The sequence below is a fragment of the Oncorhynchus clarkii genome, chromosome 4, assembly GCF_045791955.1.
Source record: "Oncorhynchus clarkii lewisi isolate Uvic-CL-2024 chromosome 4, UVic_Ocla_1.0, whole genome shotgun sequence".
In the NCBI taxonomy this organism is placed as follows: Eukaryota; Metazoa; Chordata; class Actinopteri; order Salmoniformes; family Salmonidae; genus Oncorhynchus; species Oncorhynchus clarkii.
Window position 1 is genome coordinate 37604804 of NC_092150.1, and position 25604 is coordinate 37630407.

The 25604-nt window shown below is 43.9% G+C and overlaps 1 protein-coding gene across 1 annotated transcript; it reads right to left on the bottom strand.

The window, feature by feature from the left end:
* Window positions 1-2618: 2618 nt before the first annotated feature.
* On the bottom strand, window positions 2619-14785 carry LOC139406781 (coiled-coil domain-containing protein 17-like). The gene is made up of 13 exons (XM_071149812.1): window positions 14597-14785; window positions 14396-14530; window positions 14074-14278; window positions 13145-13289; window positions 10229-10336; window positions 9821-9957; window positions 8622-8744; window positions 8219-8421; window positions 8047-8123; window positions 7664-7879; window positions 4741-4963; window positions 4408-4518; window positions 2619-2765 (listed from the first exon to the last, which is right to left on the bottom strand). The coding sequence occupies exons 1-13, from the start codon at window positions 14783-14785 to the stop codon at window positions 2619-2621; spliced, it is 2019 nt and encodes a 672-aa protein (XP_071005913.1).
* Window positions 14786-25604: the final 10819 nt, after the last annotated feature.

The window sequence follows — 25604 nt, forward strand, 5'->3', positions numbered from 1 at the left end:
TCACTTGTCTTTGGAATTAATTCCACTTTTTCCAGAGCTAGTGGAGATGAGGCATCTTTTGTCTCATCTCCACTAGCTGTGCTGTTTGGCCACGGCATCACTATAGGGCTCAAAGGGATTCCTCAGGCAGGTCTCAGGCTAACAAGCTGATGCAGACACCCAAATATGAGAATGTTATCCATGGAATGGTTGCCCACCTTAAAGACAATATTTAACTGGGGCAATATGTGTGAGAGGTTTACCAGAGTAGTGAGAGCCATGGCATGGGGACACTGGACCCCCCCCCCCCCCCCCCCCCCCCCCCCCAGACTGTTAGGAGCTCCCCCCTCTTGGCCAGGTTCCTTGGGTTAAATGCGAGAGGCATTCAGTTGTACAACTGATTAGGTGCGCCCCAACCTGACCCATGGAGGAGCCTCTTTTTTTTCACCATCCCACTCCAGGAAACACTGCTCCCTGCTGGCTAGTGGTAGATGCACAGAATCAGAACTATGTCCTTGCCAGGTGAGAGCCCACCAAAATAAATCTGCGGGGTGGGGAGAAAGGAGCTCTGTATGAAACAGAATCGCATTTGGTTGACTAAGTAGGTACTGGCACATTTGCTAAAAATGAAGTCGCCATAAGTGATGGAGTAGCTTGCTGTGGAAGTGCAGCAGTGGAATACTGAGTCCCCACACCTGTGAGGCAACAGGGAGGGAAGAGCCACTGCCTGCCTGATAGACAGATCTACTGTCTTACTAGTAGACAGGTTTTTAGAAATGTTTGCAAGTGAAAACCTTATTTACATAAGTATTTAGACCCTCTTGCTATGAGACTCAAAATTGAGATCAAGTGCATCCTGTTTCTATTGATAATCCTTGATGTTTCCAAAGCTTGACTGGAGTCCACCTGTGGTAAATTCTATTGATTGGACATGATTTGGAAAGGCACACACCTGTCTATATAAGGTCACACAGTTGACCATGCATGTCAGAGCAAAATCTAAGCCATGAGGTGAAGTAATTGTCCGTAGACTTCTGAGACAGGATTGTGTCGAGGCACCGATCTGGGGAAGGGTACCAACAAATGTCTGCAGCATCGAAGGTCCCCAAGAACACTTAAATGGAAGAAGTTTGGCACAACTAAAACTCTTCCAAGACCTATCCACCTGGCCAAACTTAGCAATCGGGGGAGAAGGGCCTTGGTCAGGGAGGTGACCAAGAACCCGATGGTCACTCTGACAGAGCTCTAGAGTTCCTCTGTGGAGATGGGAGAACCTTCCAGAAGGACAACCAAGAGACAAACACCTTTGCTCACCTTTCCAGTCTTTTGGCTGTAGTCCCTGAGGGGACACCCAACCCTTCTACCTCCTTGTCCTCCAAAAAGAAGGGATTGATCTCACTGAAACCCAAGTGCAGTAACCGAGCAAGGTTGGTTGGTGTGTATTGTGGAAATATATTAGATTCCAGCTAAATTATATTGAACAAAAATATGGATGTAAAGTGTTGGTTTCATGAGATGAAATAAAATATCCCAGAAATGTTCCATATGCACAAAATGCTTATTCCAAATTTTGACCAGAAATTTGTTTCGATCACTGTTAGCATTTCTCTTTTGCCAAGATAATCCATCCACCTGACAGGTGTAGCATATCAAGAAGCTGATTAAACAGCATGATCATAACATAGGTGCACAGGACAATAAAAGGCCACTCTAAAATGTCTTGCCACAACACAATACCACCGATGTATCAAGTTTTGAGGGAGCGTGCGATTGGCATACTGATTGCAGGAATGTCATTGAATGCCGCAGCATTAAAATGTCCCTTCACTTGAACTAAGGGGCCTTGCCTGAACCATGAATAACAGCCCCAGACCATTATTCCTCCTCCACCAAACTTTTGTCCGTCAGACTGCCAGATGGTGATTTATCACTCCAGAGACTAATGGCGGAGAGCTTTACACCATTCCAGCCAAAGCTTAGCTTTGTGCATGTTGATCTTAGACTTGTGTGTGGCTGCTCGGCCATGGAAACCCATTTAATGAAGCTCCCAACGAACAGTTATTGTGCTGATGTTGCTCCCAGAGGCAGTTTGGAACTCAGTGAGTATTAAAACCGAGGACAGACGATTTTTACTTGCTTCAGCACTTGGCGGTCTTGTTCTGTGAGCTTGTGTGGTCTACCACTTCACAATAACAGCACTTACAGTTGATCAGGGCAAAAATTTGACAAACTGACTTGGAGAGGTGGCATCCTATGCCGGTGCCACGTTGAAAGTCACTGAGCTCTTCAGTAAGGCCATTCTAAAGCAAATGTTTTTAGCTATGGAGATTGCATGTCTGTGTGCTCGATTTTATACACCTGTCAGCAATGGGTGTGGCTGAAATAGCCAAACCCGCATACCTCTGTGTAGTGTGTGTTAACGGTCTTCATCATAATACCATCACTGAAAACTGAAAAATAGAGTCATGGGTTTTTGTGTCTTTATTTGCACATTGTAAATGAACAACACATCCAGACAACTTACAACAATCAATGGAAAATGTCAAATGAAGTAACAGGTACACCTCTCTCTCTCCTAAATAATCACAGTGATTATTTTACTTATTTCCATGCACTAAAATCATCAGTGTCATCATCAATCACCTCTGATTGGGGTCCTCCATGGGGGGAGGGTCTTCGTGATCAGTGTAGGGAAGGAGAGAAAAAAGGTTATTGGCTGCGGAGGGCTGTAACGTTGACAAGGAAAGGGGTCTATTTCCTTGAAGAGTTGCAGGGATATTGGACACCTGTAATGACAGAGTACACATAACTACTATCAACAGAATAAACTCTCTGAAGCTTTATGTAGGACTGAACACACCAGGTCAGGATCTACAGCATTTTTTTAAATGCGTACAGTGCATTCGGGAAGTATTTAGATCCCTTGACCTGTTCCACATTTTGTTACGTTACAGCCTTATTCTAAAATGATTTAAACAAAAAAAAAACATCCTCAGCAATCTACGCACAAAACCCCAAAATGACAAAGCGAAAACAGGTTTTTAGAAATGTTTGCAAATTAAAAACCTTATTTACATAAGTATTTAGACCCTTTGCTATGAGACTCAAAATTGAGATCAGGTGCATCCTGTTTCCATTGATCATCCTTCAGATGTTTCTGCAACTTGATTGGAGTCCACCTGTGGTAGATTCAATTGATTGGACATGATTTGGAAAGGCACACACCTGCCTATATAAGGTCACACAGTTGACAGTGCATGTCAGAGCAAAAACCAAGCCATGAGGTCGAAGGAAATGTCCGTAGAGCGCCGAGACAGGATTTTGTCGATCTGGGGAAGGGTACCAACAAATGTCTGCAGCATTGAAGGTCCCCAAGAACACTGGCCTCCAACATTCTTAAATGGAAGAAGTTTGGAACCACCAAGACTCTTCCAAGGGCTGTCCACCCGGCCAAACTGAGCAATCGGGGGAAAAGGGCCTTGGTCAGGGAGGTGACCAAGAACCTGATGGTCACTCTGACAGAGCTCTAGAGTTCCTCTGTGGAGATGGGAGAACCTTCCAGAAGGACAACCATCTCTGCAGCACTCCACCAATCAGGCCTGTATGGTATAATGGTCAGACGGAAGCCACTCCTCAGTAAAATGCACATGACAGCCTGCTTGGAATCTAAAGGACTCTCAGACCATGGGAAACAAGATTCTGCTGAGCATCACTTCTAAATGCTGAGTGTCACTTCTGGAGGAAACCTGGCACCATCCCTACGGTGAAGTGTGGTGGCAGCAGGGACTGGGAGACTAGTCAGGGTCGAGGAAAAGATGAACAGAGCAAAGTACAGAGAGATCCTTGATGAAAACCTGCTCCGGTCCTCAGAGTGGGGCGACGGTTCACCTTCCAACAGGACAACGACCCTAAGCACACAGCCAAGATAATGCAGTAGTGGCTTCTGATCTAACATCTCTGGAGAGACCTGAAAATAGCTGTGCAGCAATGCTCCCCATCCAATCTGACAGTGTTTGAGAGGATCTGCAGAGAAGAATGGGGGAAACTCCCCAAATACAGGTGTGCCAAGCTTGTAGCGTGATGCCCAAAAAGACTCTAGGCTGTAATCGCTGCCAAATGTGCTTCAACAAAGTACTAAGTAAAGGGTCTGAATACTTATGTAAATGGGATATTTACATTTATTTTTACAACCCTGTTTTTGCTTTGTCATTATGGGGTATTGTGTGTAGATTGAGAGGGGGAAAAAAAATATTTTAATACATTTTAGAATATGGCTGTAACCTAACAAAATGTGGAAAAAGTCAAGGGGTCTGAATACTTTCCGAAGGCACTGTAAGTCACCACACAACTGGCAAACAGAGTCATGTTGAAACAATACAATGATGTGGTCAGAGAAGGGTGATTTTTGGGAAATATAATTAAATGTACCATGGAGGGGTACTTATAGTGGCTGGTGTTGCTTGGGTCAATCTTGGCGAGCGACTGCACATCCCGGTCCCGAGCATTGACCACCCGTAAACACAGCTCCATGTTGCCCACCTAGAAAACCCAGACACACGACTTAGACGTCTGATCCCTTCGTGTGTGTTTCATCATGTGTCATTGCATCTTGCATGGCTTTCACACCTCATGACTTTTGACTCATGAATTGTATGTCATCCTCAACTGATATTGTAATTTTTAAGACATTATGTATAATGGATTTTCAATCCAACTTCATTCTAACCACTAGCAGTCAGCGAGACGGGTGTCTGCCCTCACCTGGGGGACTGAGTTGAGCTGGACTGGACTGAGGGATGGTCGGATGGGGAGGGCACGTACTGGCACTCTCCAGTATCCGCTCTGGACCTGATTGTGCTGGTCGAAGAGCTCCAGCCGTGCCCAGCCTCGGGACACCAGCCTCTGGACCTCCTGACTGTAGGCGTCCAGACCTCCGGCAGCTTGAAGCTCAACCACCAGAGACAGGGAGGGAGACGGCTGCATCCTGAAGGTAGAGAGTTTTGTCTTTTATTAATATTAATATATATAAATACACACACACTACCGTTCAAAAGTTTGGGGTCACTTAGAAATGTCCTTTTTTTTTTTTTTTTTTTCATTTAAAATAGTATCAAATTGATCAGAAATACAGTGTAGACACTGTTAATGTTGTAAATGACTAACTGGAAACGGCAGATTTTTTATGGAATATCTACATAGGTGTACAGAGGCCTATTATCAGCAACAGTGTGTTCCAATGGCACGTTGTGTTAGCTAATCCAAGTTTATAATTTTAAAAGGCTAATTGATCATTAGAAAACCCTTTTGCAATTATGTTAGCATAGCTGAGAACTGTTTTTCTGCTTATAGAAGAAATAAAACTGGCCTTCTTTAGACTAGTGAGTATCTGGAGCATCAGCATTTGTGGGTTCGATTACAGGCTCAAAATGGCCAGAAACATAGACCTGTCTTCTGAAACTCGTCAGTCTATTCTTGTTCGGAGAAATGAAGGCTATTCCAAGTGAGAAATTGCCAAGAAACTGAAGATCTCGTACAATGCTGTGTACTACTCCCTTCACAGAACAGCGCAAACTGGTTCTATCCAGAATAGAAAGAGGAGTAGGAGGCCCCGGTGCACAACTGAGCAAGAGGACAACTGCATTAGTGTCTAGTTTGAGAAAAAGACACCTCCCAAGTCCTCAACTGGCAGCTTCATTAAATAGTACCCGCAAAACACCAGTCTCAACGTCAACAGTGAGGAGGCGACTCCGGGATGCTGGCCTTCTAGGCAGAGTTCCTCTGTCCAGTGTCTGTTCTTTTGCCCATCTTAATCTTGTATTTTTATTGGCCAGTCTGAAATATGGCTTTTTCTTTGCAACTCTGCCTAGAAGGCCGGCATCCCGGAGTCACCTCTTCACTGTTGACTTTGAGACTGGTGTTTTGCAGGTACTATTTAATGAAGCTGCCAGTTGAGGACTTGAGGCAGCTGTTTCTCAAACTAGACATATGAATATGTAGATATTCCTTAAAAAATCTGCCGTTTCCAGCTACAATAGTCATTTACAACATTAACAATGTCTATACTGTATTTCTGATCAATGTGATGTTATTTTAATGGACAATTTTTTTTGCTTTTCTTTCAAAAACAAGGACATTTCTAAATGACCCCAAACTTTTGAACGGTAGTGTATGTACAGTGGCAAGTAAAACTATGTGAACCCTTTGGAATTACCTGGATTTCTGCGTAAATTGGTTATCAAATTTGATCTGATCTTCATCTGAGTCACAACAATAGACAAACAGTCTGCATAAACTAATAAAACACAAACAATTATACGTTTTCATGTCTTTATTGAACACACAGTGGAAACATTCATTCAGTAACTGGTTTACCCTCCGTTGGCAGCAATAACCTCAACCAAATGTTTTCTGTAGGTCAGGAGGAGGAATTTTGGACCCTTCCTCTTTACAAAACTCTTTCAGTTCAGCAATATTCTTGGGATGTCTGGTGGGAACCGCTCTCTTGAGGTCACTGTTGAACATCAAGGCTTTTAGAGATACTTTTGTAACCCTTTCCAGCTTGATGCAAGTCCACAATTCTTACTCTTGGGTCTTAGATCTCTAAAGTTCGAGGCGGGCAATGCTTCTTGTGAATAGCAAACTCTCATTTTGTGAGTTTTTTTTTATAGGGCAGGGCAGCTCTAACCAACATCTCGTCTCAATGATTGTACTCCAGGTTAGCTGACTCCTGACTCCAATTAGCTTTTGGAGAAGTCATTAGCCTAAGGGTTCACATGGTTTTGCCAACCTACACTGAGTGTTTAAATTATGTAGTCAATATAGACAAGAAAAATACAATAATTTGTGTGTTATTAGTTTAAGCAGACTGTGTTTGTCTGTTGTTGTGACTTAGGTGAAGATCGGATCTAATTTTAGGACCAATTTATGCCAAAATCCAAAGGGTTCACATACTTTGTCGCGTGTGTGTATACATGCATACATTTATTTTGCCTCTTTTTCTTAACACGACATTGGTATCTAATTGGTAGTTAGTCTTCTCCCATCGATGCAACTCCCGTACGGACTCGGAAAGGTGAAGGTCGAGAGCCATGCGTTCTCTGAAACATGACCCTGCCAAGCCGCTTCTTGACACACTGCTCGCTTAACCCAGAAGCCAGCCGCACCAATGTGTCGGAGGAAACACCGTCCAGCTGGTGTCCAAAGTCAGCATGCATGTGCCCGGCCCGCCACAAGGAGTCACTAGATCGCGATGGGACATGGGCAGACCAAACCCTCCCCTAACCCGGACGACGCTGGGCCAATTATGGGCCGCCTCATGGGTCTCCCGGTCGCGGCTGGCTACAGACCCGGGATCAAACCCAGGTCTGTAGTGATGCCTCTAGCACTGCGATGCACTGCCTTAGACATCTGCGCCACTCGGGAGGCAGAGAGTTTTGTCTTAGACAAATGTGAAAGAGTGCATTTTCATTCCACCCCAAGTTGTAGGGAACATGCAACCTTCTGAACAACACCACACACAACTCAAAGGAAACCTTAGCTAACAGAGCACGAGACAAGTCTGTCACTCAGTGAGCAACAATTGCCTTTTGATCTCAGGGAAGGTGGGCTGTCACCGATAGACTCCAGCCAACATGCTATGGACGAGTTTCACATGTACTTTTTCTTCTCCGGGTGCGTTGCTTACCTGGGCATAGGCTGTTTGACTGCCAGGATGGCATAGTTCCCAGGGGGCACAGTTTGACTGTAGGGCTGGCCCCCTCCAGGCTGGCACTGTGTAGCGGGCAATGGGGTAGGCCGCCCCACCTCCTGGCCTCCAGAGTAGAGACCAGCCACCGGACGCAGAACCCTCAGCGTGGCATCTACCCCAAGCATCAAGTCATAAAAGACAGCAAAACCAGCCCTGCAAATCAACAGGGTTTTAGAGTAGTTTAGAGGTACTTCATACCTGCACATCTGAGTTAGTTACATAAATGTGTCTCTAATAATGTATGTGAAGGTAATGTTTAATTTTAATCATATAGAAAACTGAAATAGCCAACATAGATGTGCTAGTCATAATGGACTCACGCAGGGTCATAGGGCGCAGGCCCAAGAGAGTTGAGTCCATGCTTTTCCTTGAGTGCGGAATGGGGCCTGGGCTGGGTCTGAAACAAGAACATATGGGGGATATACTATATGGGCCTAATGTCGTCAAAGAAAACCAGATAGATAAACAGCAATATTAACATAATAGCTTTACCAGGGCTGAAGGGGCATATATCTGGGCAAGGGGATGCATGGCTGGTGGGGCAGGGAATGGAGGGGGTGGGGGCAGCCTCCTGTCCCTAGGGCCCTCTCTGGCTCGCTCTACTTCCCTGCGAAGGCTCTCAAGCTCAGCCTGAATGCTGGCCATGTAGTGGGTGTGTTCTCTTTGGATCTGATGGAGCTCAGACCCCACTGTAACTGGATCAGAGGAATATAGAATCCCAACGAATTAGAATGACTCTACAAGCATTGGAATGGATAGTAATTCTACACATCCCATGGTAGTCACTGTGAATGTGGTTACTCCAAACTGACATTGTTTATCAGCAATGTTGCTTGTCTATGTATATAATTATGTGCATGTTAATCACAGAGATGAGATGGAGAGGACAACCCACCGTCTTCCCGACGGTGTTTGTCTCTGGCCAACTGGATTCTGAAGATCTCTTCCTCCAGTCTCTGGTTCTCTTGCTCCACAGCCAGCACCTCTGAGTTCCCAGCCTGCTGAGGAGGCTTCGTCCCTGGGCAGAGAGAGCGGGAAAGAAGGGGTGGTTAGAGAGGCACCAAAGTTAAGAGGAGACAGTACTTTTTTATTTAAAAAACAAACAGTATACAGTTATTTGTCTCTTAAAGATAACAGAAAGACAAATAGGTGCAGGCACAGATCTCAGAGACCGAATGGTAAACTCTGATTTACCACCCCAAGATATTCCTGAACAACGTCAATTTGCGCCCCTACTGGATGGAAATTACAAATGTAATGGCTGTGCTCAATGCAATGGCACTTATACATGTAGATCCTTCAAACACCCACAAACAGGGAAATCGATCCCAATAAAAGGTGTTATTACGTGCTCCACTAAGACTTTGATCTGAAGCCATTCTTGTGATTATTGTGACTTTGCCATTGTAATTGTTTGTAAACTTGTGTAGTCAAATTAATCTATGATCGTATGCTATCCATTTGTTGTTTGTATGCTGTTCTTTGTATGACATTTTAATATTTTATAATTAACCAATGATATTAGGCCACTCTTGGCCATGATTACAGACACCTGTGTCTTTTGACACTATATAAACAAGTCATCCCGCAGTGTTTGTGATTATACCTTGATGAAGACAGCTTGGCTGTCAAAACGTTGGTAAATACATTTTTGCATCTGAGCTCCTAGAGTGTGCGACTCTTTTTTATTTTCAAGTTTTCTACTCCGCTAGCCAGCACCTCGTCTTAATAGGTGTTCTACTCCGCTAGCCAGCACCTCGTCTTAATAGGTGTTCTACTCCGCTAGCCAGCACCTCGTCTTAATAGGTGTTCTACTCCGCTAGCCAGCACCTCGTCTTAATAGGTGTTCTACTCCGCTAGCCAGCACCTCGTCTTAATAGGTGTTCTACTCCGCTAGCCAGCACCTCGTCTTAATAGGTGTTCTACTCCGCTAGCCAGCACCTCGTCTTAATAGGTGTGCGTTTCTTTTTCTTCTAGCAGGCACAGACATAAACATGCACAATAGAAACAAATCACTCAACGTGGCACTAAAGCACCAAATGGATGTGACATCCTCCATACCCCAATGAAGGACCATGCAGGACTGACACTCACTCTTCCTCCTGCCATTGTTGTCAGTCCCAGATTGGGCCTGTTGCTCCAGAGTGTGGGCCTCTGCCTGCATGTCATGCATCTGGGCCAGGACAGCCGGATCAGAACCACCTGACTGCATGTAGTCCAGCCTCAGAGCTCTGTCACACCCAACAGACACAGTCAAACACAGACATAGATACAGGTATGTTGCAGGATAGTAATACCGTACATTGCTACTACTAACACTACAGCAACTATTTAACCAGGTTAGTCATTGAGAACACATTTTTCTTTTTGAATAATGACCTGACGGCTACTTACTTGCTCTATGATTACAGCTTCTAATATCACCAACATTGGTGCTAATAATAATGTGTACTTTTTGTTCTATGAGGTGTAGCTACACTAAGACATACAAACAGTACTTACCTTATTTGGGTGGAGAGGGGTCCATCCACAGAGGATATTAGGTCAAAGTTGCCATTATGTCCCTTCCTGTGGTCAGGGTTGGGTGAGTCAAACGTGACCTCTTTGACCCTATGAAAAGCACAGAAGAACATCTTTGTTTGTATGCTCCTTTTTTTTCTTCTAGTTTATAACCATGTCTATTTATAACTTGTTATAACTCATCACTTACAGTTGAAGTCGGAAGATTACATACCCATTTTTCAGCCACTCCACAAATTTCTTGTTAACAAACTCATTTTGGCAAGTCAGTTAGGACATCTACTTTGTGCAAAACACAAGTATTTTTTTAATTTTTTACTTACAGACAGATTAATTCACTGATCACAATTCCAGTTGAACAGAAGTTTACTTACACTAAGTTGACTGTGCCTTTAAACAGCTTGGAAAATTCCAGAAAATGATGTCATGGCTTTAAAAGCTTCTGATAGGCTAATTGACATAATTTGAGTCAATTGGAGGTGTACCTGTGGATGTATTTCAAGGCCTACCTTCAAACTCAGTACCTTCAAACTCAGTGCCTCTTTGCTTGACATCATGGGAAAATTAAAAGAAATCAGCCAAGACCTCAGAAAAAAATTGTAGACCTCCACAAGTCTGGTTCATATTTGGGAGCAATTTCCAAACGCCTGAAGGTACCACGTTCATCTGTACAAACAATAGTACGCAAGTATAAACACCATGGGACCACCTAGCCGTCATACCGCACAGGAAGGAGACGCGTTCTGTCTCCTAGAGATGAACGTACTTTGGTGCGAAAAGTACAAATCAATCCCAGAACAACAGCAAAGGACCTTGTGAAGGGTACAAAAGTATCTATATCCACAGTAAAACGAGTTCTATATCGACATAACCTGAAAGGCCGCTCAGCAAGGAAGAAGCCACTCCTCCAAAGCCACCATAAAAAATCCAGACTACGGTTTGCAACTGCACATGGGGACAAAGATGGTACTTTTTGGAGAAATGTCCTCTGTTCTGATGAAACAAAAATAGAACTGTTTGGCCATAATGACCATTGTTATGTTTGGAGGAAAAAGGGGGAGACTTGCAAGCTGAAGAACACCATCCCAACCGTGAAGCACAGGGGTGGCAGCTTCATGTTGTGGGGGTGCTTTGCTGCAGGAGGGACTGGTGCACTTCACAAAATAGATGGCATCATGAGGGTGGAAAATTACGTGCATATATTGAAGCAACATCTCAAGACATCAGGCAGGAAGTTAAAGCTTGTTTGCAAATGGGTCTTCCAAATGGACAATGACCTCAAGGATACTTCCAAAGTTATGGCAAAACGACTTAAGGACAATGAAGTCAAGGTATTGGAGTGGCCATCACAAAGCCCTGACCTCAATCCTATAGAACATTTGTGGGCAGAACTGAAAAAGCGTGTGCGAGCAAGGAGGCCTACAAACCTGACTCAGTTACACCAGCTCTGTCAGGAGGAATGGGCCAAAATTCAACCAACTTAATGTGGGAAGTTTGTGAAAAGCTACCCAAAATGTTTGACCCAAGTTAAACAATTTAAAGGCAATGCTACCAAATACTAATTGAGTGTATGTAAACTTCTTACCCACTGGGAATGTGATGAAAGAAATAAAAGCTGAAGTGAATCATTCTCTCTACTATTATTCTGACATTTCACATCCTTAAAATAACGTGGTGATCCTAACTGACCTAAGACAGGGAATTTTTACTATGATTAAATGTCAGGAATTGTGAAAAACTGAGTTTAAATGTATTTGGCTAAGGTGTATGTTAACCTCCGACTTCAACTGTACAGTCGTGGCCAAAAGATTTGAGACTGACACAAATATACATTTTCACAAAGTCTGCTGCCTCAGTTTGTATGATGGCAATTTGCATATACTCCAGAATGTTATGAAGAGTGATCAGATGAATTGCAATTAATTGCAAAGTCCCTCTTTGCCATGCAAATTAATTTAATCCCCAAAAAACAATTACACTGCATTTCAGCCCTGCCACAAAAGGACCAGCTGACATCATATCAGTGATTCTCTCATTAACACAGGTGTGAGTGTTGATGAGGACAAGGCTGGAGATCAGTCTGTCACGCTGATTGAGTTTGAATAACAGACTGGAAGCTTCAAAAGGAGGGTGGTGCTTGGAATCATTGTTCTTCCTCTGTCAATCATGGTTACCTGCAAGGAAACACGTGCCGTCATCATTGCTTTGCACAAAAAGGGCTTCACAGGCAAGGATATTGCTGCCAGTAAGAATGCACCTAAATCAACCATTTATCGGATCATCAAGAACTTCAAGGAGAGTGGTTAAATTGATGTGAAGAAGGCTTCAGTGCACCCAAGAAAGTCCAGCAAGCGCCAGGACCATCTCCTAAAGTTGATTCAGCTGCGGAATCGGGGCACCACCAGTACAGAGCTTGCTCAGGAATGGCAGCAGGCAGGTGTTAGTGCATCTGCACGCACAGTGAGGCGAAGACTTGGCCTGGTGTCAAGAAGGGCAACAAAGAAGCCACTTCTCTCCAGGAAAAATGGCAGGGACAGACTGATATTCTGCACAAGGTACAGGGACTGGACTGCTGAGGACTGGGGTAAAGGGTTATGTGGCCCATAAGTTAATTGACAGCATGCCGGGGCGAATTGCAGAGGTCTTGAAAAAGAAGGGTCAACACTGCAAATATTGAAACTTTGCATCAACTTCATGTAATTGTCAATAAAAGCATTTGACACTTATGAAATGCTTGTAATTATACTTCAGTATTCCATAGTAACATCTGACAAAAATATCTAAAGACACTGAAGCAGCAAACTTTGTGGAAATTAATATTTGTGTCGTTCTCAAAACTCTTGGCCACGACTGTATGTGTGTGTGAGATGGTCATTTGCTGCCGTCTAGTGGACTCACCCAGGCTGCAGGGTAGTGATGTGGTCTTTGAGCTGCTGTAGAGCCTCTTCGTTTCTCTCCTCCCGATCCCTCAGCTCCAGCAGCAAGGTCCCCAGGTGGGCCGTGCTGCCCTGCCCTGCCAGGGCCCCAAGCTGCCATGCAATGTCTGACACACACGTACTAAATGTAATCCATTACAGTTACTAGTTACCTGTCCAAAATTGTAATCAGTAATTTAATTTTGGGATTACCCAAATTCAGTTACTTAATCTGAATACTTTACCTTTGGATTACTTTCCCCTTAAGAAAAACACAAATTAATCATCAAGCACATTTGGTGTGTCATGATAGTGGTCTCTGACTTGTGGTCAGACTCTCTCAGGTAGAATAAACTTAACTTGAATGTCATTGAGAAAACAGAAAAGTATCAATGTATTTTTTTGTTGCAAATATCCTTTCTGTATAAAAAAATGATACAAGAAGTTATCTTTTTTTTTTTTTACCCCCTTTTTCTCCCCAATTCCGATCTTGTCTTATCGCTGCAACTCCCCAATGGGCTCGGAAGCCAGCTGCACCAATGTGTGGAACACCGTTCACCTGATGACCAAGGTCAGCCTGCAGGCGCCCGGCCCAGCACAATGAGTCGCTAGAGCGCGATGAGTATAGCCCCCTGGCCAAACCCTCCCTTAACCCGGACAATTGTGTGCCACCCTATGGGACCAATCACAGCCAGTTGGATCATACCTAGGTCTGTATTGACGCCTCTAGCACTGCGATGCAGTGCCTTAGACCGGCTACGCCACTCGGGAGGCAATCTAGTTTTTTTGTATTGTATCTGTATCTGTAAAGTTACATGGAACTGATCACACTAGCCAATTTAACCTTTCTACATGAAAATCTGTATAACAGATTCCTTCCTCCATATCTCTTTGTGTTGGAGGATCTCTTACCCTCTCTCTGTTGCTCCAGGAGGTGGTTGTGGGTCTGTATCTCTGCCAGCTCCTGGTTGTGCTGCTCTGCCATCTCTCTCAGCCTCTCCCTGTGGGCACACTTTCTCCCCAACACCTGGACCTGGTCCTCCAGACCTTCGGTCTCAGTAGGCCATTTCGGCAGGTTGGGCATACTCCCCTCAATCGACATCCTCAGCTTGTGAAACTATAATTTCAAGCATGACATTTGTCTGAGTCTGTTAATTAATATTAAAGGGACTACAAAGGTGGCTATAGGTTATATTGCATGTCTAGATGGTTCAGATTAAGCGTTGGTAGGCACCTCATTAGTAAGGTTCCTCAATGCTAGGCTCTCTGACACACTGCCCTGTAGGTTATCTTCTTTCCCAGCTCTCCGTTCTGTGTCATTGGTCCTCCCCTGCATATTCTGTAGGTGCGTACCCCGCTGCTCTCTCAGCTACCAGGAACAATCAATGTTAGACAGACACACTACAAGAGCCACTATAACAGCTAACACACTTACCCTTATAAGATCAGGGGTGCGTGCCGGCTTTGGATAGAGTCCCTTTCGCTCAGGCTCCTCTTGTCTCAGCACCATAGGGTCTCCAATGCTGCTCCCGATACAGAATAATGCTTTATGTTTCTCCAGAAGGCCAAGGGAGCGGAATGCCATACTACACTCCCGACAACGGAACTCTCCCAATGACTCCATCACTGCGTCCATTTTAGTCAAGTTCGCAGGGTAACAACAAAAGGCAAACACCACATGTCCCAAGAGTGAAAAATGAAATGTACTCCTAAATGAGCTAAACAATAATCATTAGACTATTTACCCCTTCCCCCCCCAAGTAAACATAGGTATGCGGTAACAGGACTGGATATTCTTCTGGTGATTTCCCTGTTTGTTGGTTACTGTCACCATGTCGACGACTGTGTTGTGGAGGACGGAGGGCCACAACACGGAATTCTCAAATCAGCTCTATAGTCTTTGACTACGCAAATTGCTTTTACAGGTGTCACTGGATAAGTCTAGTACTAAACATATCACTTCTGTATGATTTGATTCTTTTATACAGAGAAGCAGACAACTGTTTGGCAATCTGATGCTAAATATTTATTGAAATGTTCTTTTTCTAAGATGCAGTAGTTTCTTTCTCGTACAGTACATGACGCCAAATCAGTAAATAATGTTCTCAAAATAATCTGGAATCTTTCAAAAGTCACACTTTATATTTTTTACAGTCCACCTTGAATAAAGGCTGCAAGAACAATATGCAGACAAAATAAATGTATGTTTCAAAAATAAAACAAAAAACAAAGAGGCTTACATTTGTGGTAAAGCTGTCTGAACATTCTACCAGCCAGGATTTTTTTTCTCCAAAATCTAGTACTGTAAATGCATACATTTTACAACAGCAGTTTCTCATGTAAGAAAGCAAACACGTTGTATCTTAATACAAGCAGTAAGGGGATTTGGGAGACTAAGTTTACAGTCTATCAACCAAAGAACTTTAATTTTGCATGTCTGAAAATTAAAAAGACAACAGCTACGATGAGAAGTCACACTTAATGTTGGTTAAACATGAAACTGACATTACTTCTGAACTTTTGTTTTATTGTTTATGCCCCAACTGGCTACATTCAAATCAGTATGGAATTAAAAAGAAAATGTTGGTCCATTACTGCAAATTACAGTTTTTCTACCACGTACGAGAAATATAATGATAAGCAAATGCATGCCTTAGACTGTTCAAATAAGACAGAGACATTTGTCGACTTTAAAAATCGACCAAAACAAACCTAAATCCTCATAGAAGGGTTATTTAGGGGACAGGAAGCAATGTCATAATCAACTGCTCACAATGATAGTTTCCTCAACACAAATTCTACAAATTGTTTCAGCAAGAGCAGGTGTCAAAGCCACTTTTCAAAATAAACTATTGAGTGAAGTAATTTGCCAGTTAAATCATTGTTGTTGATTTGCCAAAACAAAATAACAGTTCTGATGTGTTTTGTGTTCATGTAACGGTCGTCGTATGAAGGAGAAGAGGAGGACCAAGGTGCAGCGTGGTCTGTGTCCATATTTATTCAAATGAACACGGAAATAACAAAGAGAAACAACCGAAAACAGTTCTGGCTGGTGCAGACACACAACAGAAAACAAACACAATAGAAAACAGTCTACCTAAATATGGTTCTCAATCAGGGACAACGATTGACAGCTGCCTCTGATTGAGAACCATACCAGGCCAAACACAGAAATAGCAAATCATAGAAAAACTAACATAGACAACCCACCCAACTCACGCCCTGACCATACTAAAACAAAGACATAACAAAAGAACTAAGGTCAGAACGTGACAGTTCAATTGACATTTTAGCTCCTGGGAAAAGACTAAAAAAATGTGTCGAAAGAAAGAAAATCCCTAAGGAAGGCGTCACCTCTGAACCCTCTGTCACACCAGTGTTTGTATGACCAGTCTCTTGTGAATGAGCAGGAAGAGTGCAATTGAGCAAGGCACCGTGACGTGAGGAGGGGTGTAAAAGCCACGTTAGGTGTCTGTGTCGTCATCTGATGTCTGGCTGCTACTGGTGCTCTCGGTCTCTGTAACCTCTTCTAATTCAGGCTCTAAAGGGTTTCTCAAGGACAACAGCAGGGGCAGGCCCTTGAGAAGAGGCTTTAGGTGAACACTGTTCTGGCCAAACCTGTTCCTCTTCAACTAGAAAAGAGATCGTTTTGCACCAGGTGAAAGTTGATTGTATTAGTTTTGGAACAGGGCTGCCTCTTGGGCGCACAAAGTACTTAAGTAAAAATACTTTAAAGTACTACTTAAGTAGTTTTTGGGGGGTATCTGTAATTTGTATTTGACAACTTTTACTCCACGACATTCATAAAGAAAATAAATGTACTTTTTACTCCATACATTTTCCCTGACACCAACAATTCTTGTTACATTTCAAATGCTTAGCAGGACAGGAAAATGGTCAAATTCACACACTTATCAGGAGAGAATCCCTGGTCATCCATTCTGCCTCTGATCTGGCCTGGCTATCCGTAAATTGAAAACAAGAAAATTGTGGCGTCTTGTTTGCTTAATGTAAGGAATGTCAAATCAAAATCACATTTTATTAGTCACATGCACCGAATACAACATGTGTAGATTTTACAGTGAAATGCTTACTTACGAGCCCCTAACCAACAATGCAGTTAAAAAAAAAGTCTGGGTAGCCATTTGATTAGATGTTCAGAAGTCTTATGGCTTGGTGGTAAGAAGCCTCTTGGACCTAGACTTGGCCCTCCGGTACAGCTTGCCGTGTGGTAACAGAGAGAACAGTCTATGACTTGGGTGGCTAGGGTCTTTGACAATTTTTAGGGCCTTCCTCTGACACCGCCTGGTGTAGAGGTCCTGGATGGCAGGAAGCTTGGCCCCAGTGCAGTACGCACTACCCTCTGTAGTGCCTTGCGGTCAGAGGCCGAGCGGTTGCCATACCAGTCAGGTTGCTCTCGATGGTGCAGCTGTACAACCTTTTGAGGATCTGAGGACCCATGACAAATGTTTTCAGTCTCCTGAGGGGGAATAGGTTTTTTCGTGCCCTCTTCACAACTGTCTTGGTGTGCTTGGACCATGTTAGTTTGTTGTGAAGAGGGCACGACAAAACCCTGTCCTGGAGGGCCAACACACTTGTGGTTTTCATCCTGTCCTTCTAATAAGGGACTAATTCAGACCTGGGACACCAGGTGAGTGTAATTCACTACGAGGTAGAAACAAAAAAAGTGTTTTCGGCCCTCAAGGGCCGTAATTTAACAGCCCTGGAGGCAGAAAAAAATCAGTGGCAGAGCAGCAGTTTAAGGGTTAAGAGTCTACTCAAGGGCTTAATGGCAGCAGATGGCACCTGAGATTCTGATGTCAGAAATCCACTGGTTGCCAGCTCACTCCCACCAAATTTCCCCATCAGCCCTGGGATTTGAACCGACAACCCTCCGGTTACTGGCACTGGAGATGATGAATACATTACATTATTAATTTGTTTAAAAGGTTTCATCACTTTAGAATACGCTTTCTTAGGAGTTATTGCGTTCATGTTTGTACGAAATGCTTATTTGCATTTGATTATGTGATTAAATAAATGTCAGGCTGTATGAAGAACAACACAGCATGGACATTTGGAATTGGTTGCAGCCAGGTTGTGGTTTTGAGAGCTTCAAAGTTGAGAACCCATAGACCTTCAGAAGTGTGTCAATTTATTGGAGGAAGTATTAGAGGAGGTCCAGCCATGGTGGATTGGGAGTTGAAGGGAAGTGAGTGGTGATTGGGTTGTCTGCAAGTCCATCAAGGAGTGTGGTGCTGGAAGTGAAGCATGATGGGGTTGGGCTTGGAAAGTACTTTTCTATAACAGCCTGAACTCTTTTTATCAATCTCTGAAATGATATTACAAATATCCAAACAACAAATAATTAATGTAAGAAATGTGTTTTATTGAAAGGAAAATGCAACAGTTTATACAACTCAAAAAATACATACTCCAAAAATTCCTTATCTTTTAAGTAGCAGTAGTAGTAGGTACTTTTTATTGCATTTTGCTGACATATATCCAAATAAAAACATTTAATTTCTCATTCTTATTAAAAACGATGCAATCACGTAATAAAAAAAGTGTTAGATAAAAAATAAAGCTACTTATTCAGGATGAATTTGTTGTTTTAATTCAGTATATTTGTTCAGATCAGTAACTGTAGATGTTCTGCACATCCAAAAACAGGTCTTAAACTAAACTATAATTTAGGCTGGGATATTTTGTAGAGAGGTTGGTTCACTTCCTCTTGGGGTTTAGGTAGACTTGTTGGGGGAATGAGAAGCTTGTTTCTGCTCCTCCTGATATCTACGGGACTGGGAACTGTGAAAGCAGAGAAGAATAACATGAAAAAAAAAACATTTATTATGCATGTTAAAAGGACAATTGCACTTCCTGATTTGGCCCAGTTTTGAAGATTGCTCATTAAGTAATGATTGCGGCCATGACTGAAGCCAAACGAGAGTTGTCTTGGTGGTGTGGTTTGATGTGGGTATGTTATGTTTGGATATTGTACCCTGGCAGGTTATGTTTGTCCCTCATGAGTCACCATAGCAACAGCATAGCCATTTCTTTAAAATAGCCATAATTAATTTAAGATCAATCAAAAAAAGCTGTAACTAATTTAGACGTTTTAGAGGTCTTAGTAGTGCAATTTGACATCGAGCTAAGGTCTTTGGTGCAGTATTTCTGAAGTTAAAACATGTGCATGAAAAACTGGTCAGTGCACTGCTTAGCATTCTTTCGAGTTGGGAAAGTCTGGCTGCGTGCTCAGGACTGATTTCTGAGAACAATAACATGTCTACAACTTCATAATCGGCAAGCAGTAAAACTATCATAGATAAAGCACAAGCTACACACTGTTTATCAGTACCTGAATCACTTAATAGCTAGCTAAGTTCCAACTGTTTGTCAATGAAGCTAGCAAGTAGTAGCGAGCAGGCACATTGAGCAGCCAGGCCACAATCAACTTATTAATGGCAAATGGTGTGTAACGGCTTTCTTCTATCTCCTCTTCTGATGAAGAGGTAGAACAAGGATCGGACCAAAATGCAGCATGTAGATTGCGATCCATGTTTTAATGAACAAACGTAAAACACGAATCAATGCAAACACTACAAAAATAAAGAACGTGATGAACGTAACGAAAACCTAAAACAGCCTATCTGGTGAAAAACACATAGACAGGAACATAGAATGCCCACTCAGATCACACCCTGACCAATCAAAACATAGAAAATACAAAGTAAACTATGGTCAGGGCGTGACAGTACCCCCCCCCCAAGGTGCGGACTCCGGCCGCAAAACCTGAACCTATAGGGGAGGGTCTGGGTGGGCATCTGTCCGCGGTGGCGGCTCTGGCGCTGGACGTGGACCCCACTCCATGACAGTTTTAATCCCCCTCCTAAACGTCCCTAAATAGGTTACCCACCACAATGATAACATGGGACAGAGGGACAGCTCGGGACAGAGGTAACTCGGGACAGATGGGTAGCTCAGCACTGAGAGGAAGCTCAGCACTGAGAAGAAGCTCAGCACTGAGAGGAAGCCCAGGCAGGAAGTAGAAACTACCAGAACCTGGCTGGCTGGCGGTTTCAGCAGATCCTGGTCGACTAGCAGATCTGGAAGAATCTGGTCGACTGGCGGATCTGGGAGAATCTGGTCGACTGGCGGATCTGGGAGAGTCTGGTCGACTGGCAGATCTGGAAGAGTCTGGTCGACTGGCAGATCTGGAAGAGTCTGGTCGACTGGCAGATCTGGAAGAGTCTGGTCGACTGGCAGATCTGGAAGAGTCTGGTCGACTGGCAGATCTGGAAGAGTCTGGACGACTGGCAGATCTGGAAGAGTCTGGTCGACTGGCAGATCTGGAAGAGTCTGGTCGACTGGCAGATCTGGAAGAGTCTGGTTGACTGACAGCTCTGGCTGCTCCGTGCTGACTGGCTGCTCCATGCTGACTGGCAGCTCTGGCTGCTCCATGCTGACTGGCTGCTCCATGCTGACTGGCAGCTCTGGCTGCTCCATGCTGACTGGCTGCTCTGGCTGCTCCATGCTGACTGGCTGCTCTGGCTGCTCCATGCTGACTGGCTGCTCCGGCTGCTCCATGCTGACTGACTGCTCCATGCTGACTGGCGGCCCTGGCTGCTCCATGCTGACTGGCGGCCCTGGCTGCTCCATGCTGACTGGCGGCCCTGGCTGCTCCATGCTGACTGGCGGCTCTGGCTGCTCCATGCTAACTGGCAGCTCTGGCGGCTCCTTGCAGACTGGCAGCTCTGGCGGCTCCTTGCAGACTGGCAGCTCCTTGCAGACTGGCAGCTCCTTGCAGACTGGCAGCTCCATGCAGACTGGCAGCTCCATACAGACTGGCAGCTCCATACAGACTGGCAGCTCCTTGCAAACTGGCAGCTCCTTGCAAACTGGCAGCTCCTTGCAAACTGGCAGCTCCTTGCAAACTGGCAGTTCCGAACAGGCGGGAGACTCCGGCAGCGCTGTAGAGGCGGAAAGCTCTGACAGCGCTAAACAGGCGGGAGACTCCGACAGCGCTGAAGAGGAGGGAGGCTCTGGCAGCGCTGGACAGGCGAGGCGCACTGTAGGCCTGATGCGTGGTGCTGGCACTGGTGGTACTGGGCCGAGGACACGCACAGGAAGCCTGGTGCGGGGAGCTGCTACCGGAGGGCTGGGGTGTGGAGGTGGTACTGGAAAAACCGGACCGTGCAGGTGCACTGGAGCTCTTGAGCACCGAGCCTGCCCAACCTTACCTGGTTGAATGCTCACGGTCGCCCTGCCAGTGCGGCGAGGTGGAATAGCCCGCACTGGGCTATGCAGGCGAACCGGAGACACCGAGCGCAAGGCTGGTGCCATGTAAGCCGGCCCAAGGAGACGCACTGGGGACCAGCTGCGTAGAGCCGGCTTCATGGCATTAGGCTCGACGCTCAATCTAGCCCGGCCGACACGCGGAGCTGGAATATACCGCACCGGGCTATGCACCCGCACTGGAGACACCGTGCGCACCACTGCATAACACGGTGCCTGTCCGGTCTCTCTAGCCCCCCGGTAAGCACAGGGAGTCTGCCCAGGTCTGCGTCCATTTTAGTCAAGTTCGCAGGGTAACAACAAAAGGCAAACACCACATGTCCCAAGAGTGAAAAATGAAATGTACTCCTAAATGAGCTAAACAATAATCATTAGACTATTTACCCCTTCCCCCCCCAAGTAAACATAGGTATGCGGTAACAGGACTGGATATTCTTCTGGTGATTTCCCTGTTTGTTGGTTACTGTCACCATGTCGACGACTGTGTTGTGGAGGACGGAGGGCCACAACACGGAATTCTCAAATCAGCTCTATAGTCTTTGACTACGCAAATTGCTTTTACAGGTGTCACTGGATAAGTCTAGTACTAAACATATCACTTCTGTATGATTTGATTCTTTTATACAGAGAAGCAGACAACTGTTTGGCAATCTGATGCTAAATATTTATTGAAATGTTCTTTTTCTAAGATGCAGTAGTTTCTTTCTCGTACAGTACATGACGCCAAATCAGTAAATAATGTTCTCAAAATAATCTGGAATCTTTCAAAAGTCACACTTTATATTTTTTACAGTCCACCTTGAATAAAGGCTGCAAGAACAATATGCAGACAAAATAAATGTATGTTTCAAAAATAAAACAAAAAACAAAGAGGCTTACATTTGTGGTAAAGCTGTCTGAACATTCTACCAGCCAGGATTTTTTTTCTCCAAAATCTAGTACTGTAAATGCATACATTTTACAACAGCAGTTTCTCATGTAAGAAAGCAAACACGTTGTATCTTAATACAAGCAGTAAGGGGATTTGGGAGACTAAGTTTACAGTCTATCAACCAAAGAACTTTAATTTTGCATGTCTGAAAATTAAAAAGACAACAGCTACGATGAGAAGTCACACTTAATGTTGGTTAAACATGAAACTGACATTACTTCTGAACTTTTGTTTTATTGTTTATGCCCCAACTGGCTACATTCAAATCAGTATGGAATTAAAAAGAAAATGTTGGTCCATTACTGCAAATTACAGTTTTTCTACCACGTACGAGAAATATAATGATAAGCAAATGCATGCCTTAGACTGTTCAAATAAGACAGAGACATTTGTCGACTTTAAAAATCGACCAAAACAAACCTAAATCCTCATAGAAGGGTTATTTAGGGGACAGGAAGCAATGTCATAATCAACTGCTCACAATGATAGTTTCCTCAACACAAATTCTACAAATTGTTTCAGCAAGAGCAGGTGTCAAAGCCACTTTTCAAAATAAACTATTGAGTGAAGTAATTTGCCAGTTAAATCATTGTTGTTGATTTGCCAAAACAAAATAACAGTTCTGATGTGTTTTGTGTTCATGTAACGGTCGTCGTATGAAGGAGAAGAGGAGGACCAAGGTGCAGCGTGGTCTGTGTCCATATTTATTCAAATGAACACGGAAATAACAAAGAGAAACAACCGAAAACAGTTCTGGCTGGTGCAGACACACAACAGAAAACAAACACAATAGAAAACAGTCTACCTAAATATGGTTCTCAATCAGGGACAACGATTGACAGCTGCCTCTGATTGAGAACCATACCAGGCCAAACACAGAAATAGCAAATCATAGAAAAACTAACATAGACAACCCACCCAACTCACGCCCTGACCATACTAAAACAAAGACATAACAAAAGAACTAAGGTCAGAACGTGACAGTTCAATTGACATTTTAGCTCCTGGGAAAAGACTAAAAAAATGTGTCGAAAGAAAGAAAATCCCTAAGGAAGGCGTCACCTCTGAACCCTCTGTCACACCAGTGTTTGTATGACCAGTCTCTTGTGAATGAGCAGGAAGAGTGCAATTGAGCAAGGCACCGTGACGTGAGGAGGGGTGTAAAAGCCACGTTAGGTGTCTGTGTCGTCATCTGATGTCTGGCTGCTACTGGTGCTCTCGGTCTCTGTAACCTCTTCTAATTCAGGCTCTAAAGGGTTTCTCAAGGACAACAGCAGGGGCAGGCCCTTGAGAAGAGGCTTTAGGTGAACACTGTTCTGGCCAAACCTGTTCCTCTTCAACTAGAAAAGAGATCGTTTTGCACCAGGTGAAAGTTGATTGTATTAGTTTTGGAACAGGGCTGCCTCTTGGGCGCACAAAGTACTTAAGTAAAAATACTTTAAAGTACTACTTAAGTAGTTTTTGGGGGGTATCTGTAATTTGTATTTGACAACTTTTACTCCACGACATTCATAAAGAAAATAAATGTACTTTTTACTCCATACATTTTCCCTGACACCAACAATTCTTGTTACATTTCAAATGCTTAGCAGGACAGGAAAATGGTCAAATTCACACACTTATCAGGAGAGAATCCCTGGTCATCCATTCTGCCTCTGATCTGGCCTGGCTATCCGTAAATTGAAAACAAGAAAATTGTGGCGTCTTGTTTGCTTAATGTAAGGAATGTCAAATCAAAATCACATTTTATTAGTCACATGCACCGAATACAACATGTGTAGATTTTACAGTGAAATGCTTACTTACGAGCCCCTAACCAACAATGCAGTTAAAAAAAAAGTCTGGGTAGCCATTTGATTAGATGTTCAGAAGTCTTATGGCTTGGTGGTAAGAAGCCTCTTGGACCTAGACTTGGCCCTCCGGTACAGCTTGCCGTGTGGTAACAGAGAGAACAGTCTATGACTTGGGTGGCTAGGGTCTTTGACAATTTTTAGGGCCTTCCTCTGACACCGCCTGGTGTAGAGGTCCTGGATGGCAGGAAGCTTGGCCCCAGTGCAGTACGCACTACCCTCTGTAGTGCCTTGCGGTCAGAGGCCGAGCGGTTGCCATACCAGTCAGGTTGCTCTCGATGGTGCAGCTGTACAACCTTTTGAGGATCTGAGGACCCATGACAAATGTTTTCAGTCTCCTGAGGGGGAATAGGTTTTTTCGTGCCCTCTTCACAACTGTCTTGGTGTGCTTGGACCATGTTAGTTTGTTGTGAAGAGGGCACGACAAAACCCTGTCCTGGAGGGCCAACACACTTGTGGTTTTCATCCTGTCCTTCTAATAAGGGACTAATTCAGACCTGGGACACCAGGTGAGTGTAATTCACTACGAGGTAGAAACAAAAAAAGTGTTTTCGGCCCTCAAGGGCCGTAATTTAACAGCCCTGGAGGCAGAAAAAAATCAGTGGCAGAGCAGCAGTTTAAGGGTTAAGAGTCTACTCAAGGGCTTAATGGCAGCAGATGGCACCTGAGATTCTGATGTCAGAAATCCACTGGTTGCCAGCTCACTCCCACCAAATTTCCCCATCAGCCCTGGGATTTGAACCGACAACCCTCCGGTTACTGGCACTGGAGATGATGAATACATTACATTATTAATTTGTTTAAAAGGTTTCATCACTTTAGAATACGCTTTCTTAGGAGTTATTGCGTTCATGTTTGTACGAAATGCTTATTTGCATTTGATTATGTGATTAAATAAATGTCAGGCTGTATGAAGAACAACACAGCATGGACATTTGGAATTGGTTGCAGCCAGGTTGTGGTTTTGAGAGCTTCAAAGTTGAGAACCCATAGACCTTCAGAAGTGTGTCAATTTATTGGAGGAAGTATTAGAGGAGGTCCAGCCATGGTGGATTGGGAGTTGAAGGGAAGTGAGTGGTGATTGGGTTGTCTGCAAGTCCATCAAGGAGTGTGGTGCTGGAAGTGAAGCATGATGGGGTTGGGCTTGGAAAGTACTTTTCTATAACAGCCTGAACTCTTTTTATCAATCTCTGAAATGATATTACAAATATCCAAACAACAAATAATTAATGTAAGAAATGTGTTTTATTGAAAGGAAAATGCAACAGTTTATACAACTCAAAAAATACATACTCCAAAAATTCCTTATCTTTTAAGTAGCAGTAGTAGTAGGTACTTTTTATTGCATTTTGCTGACATATATCCAA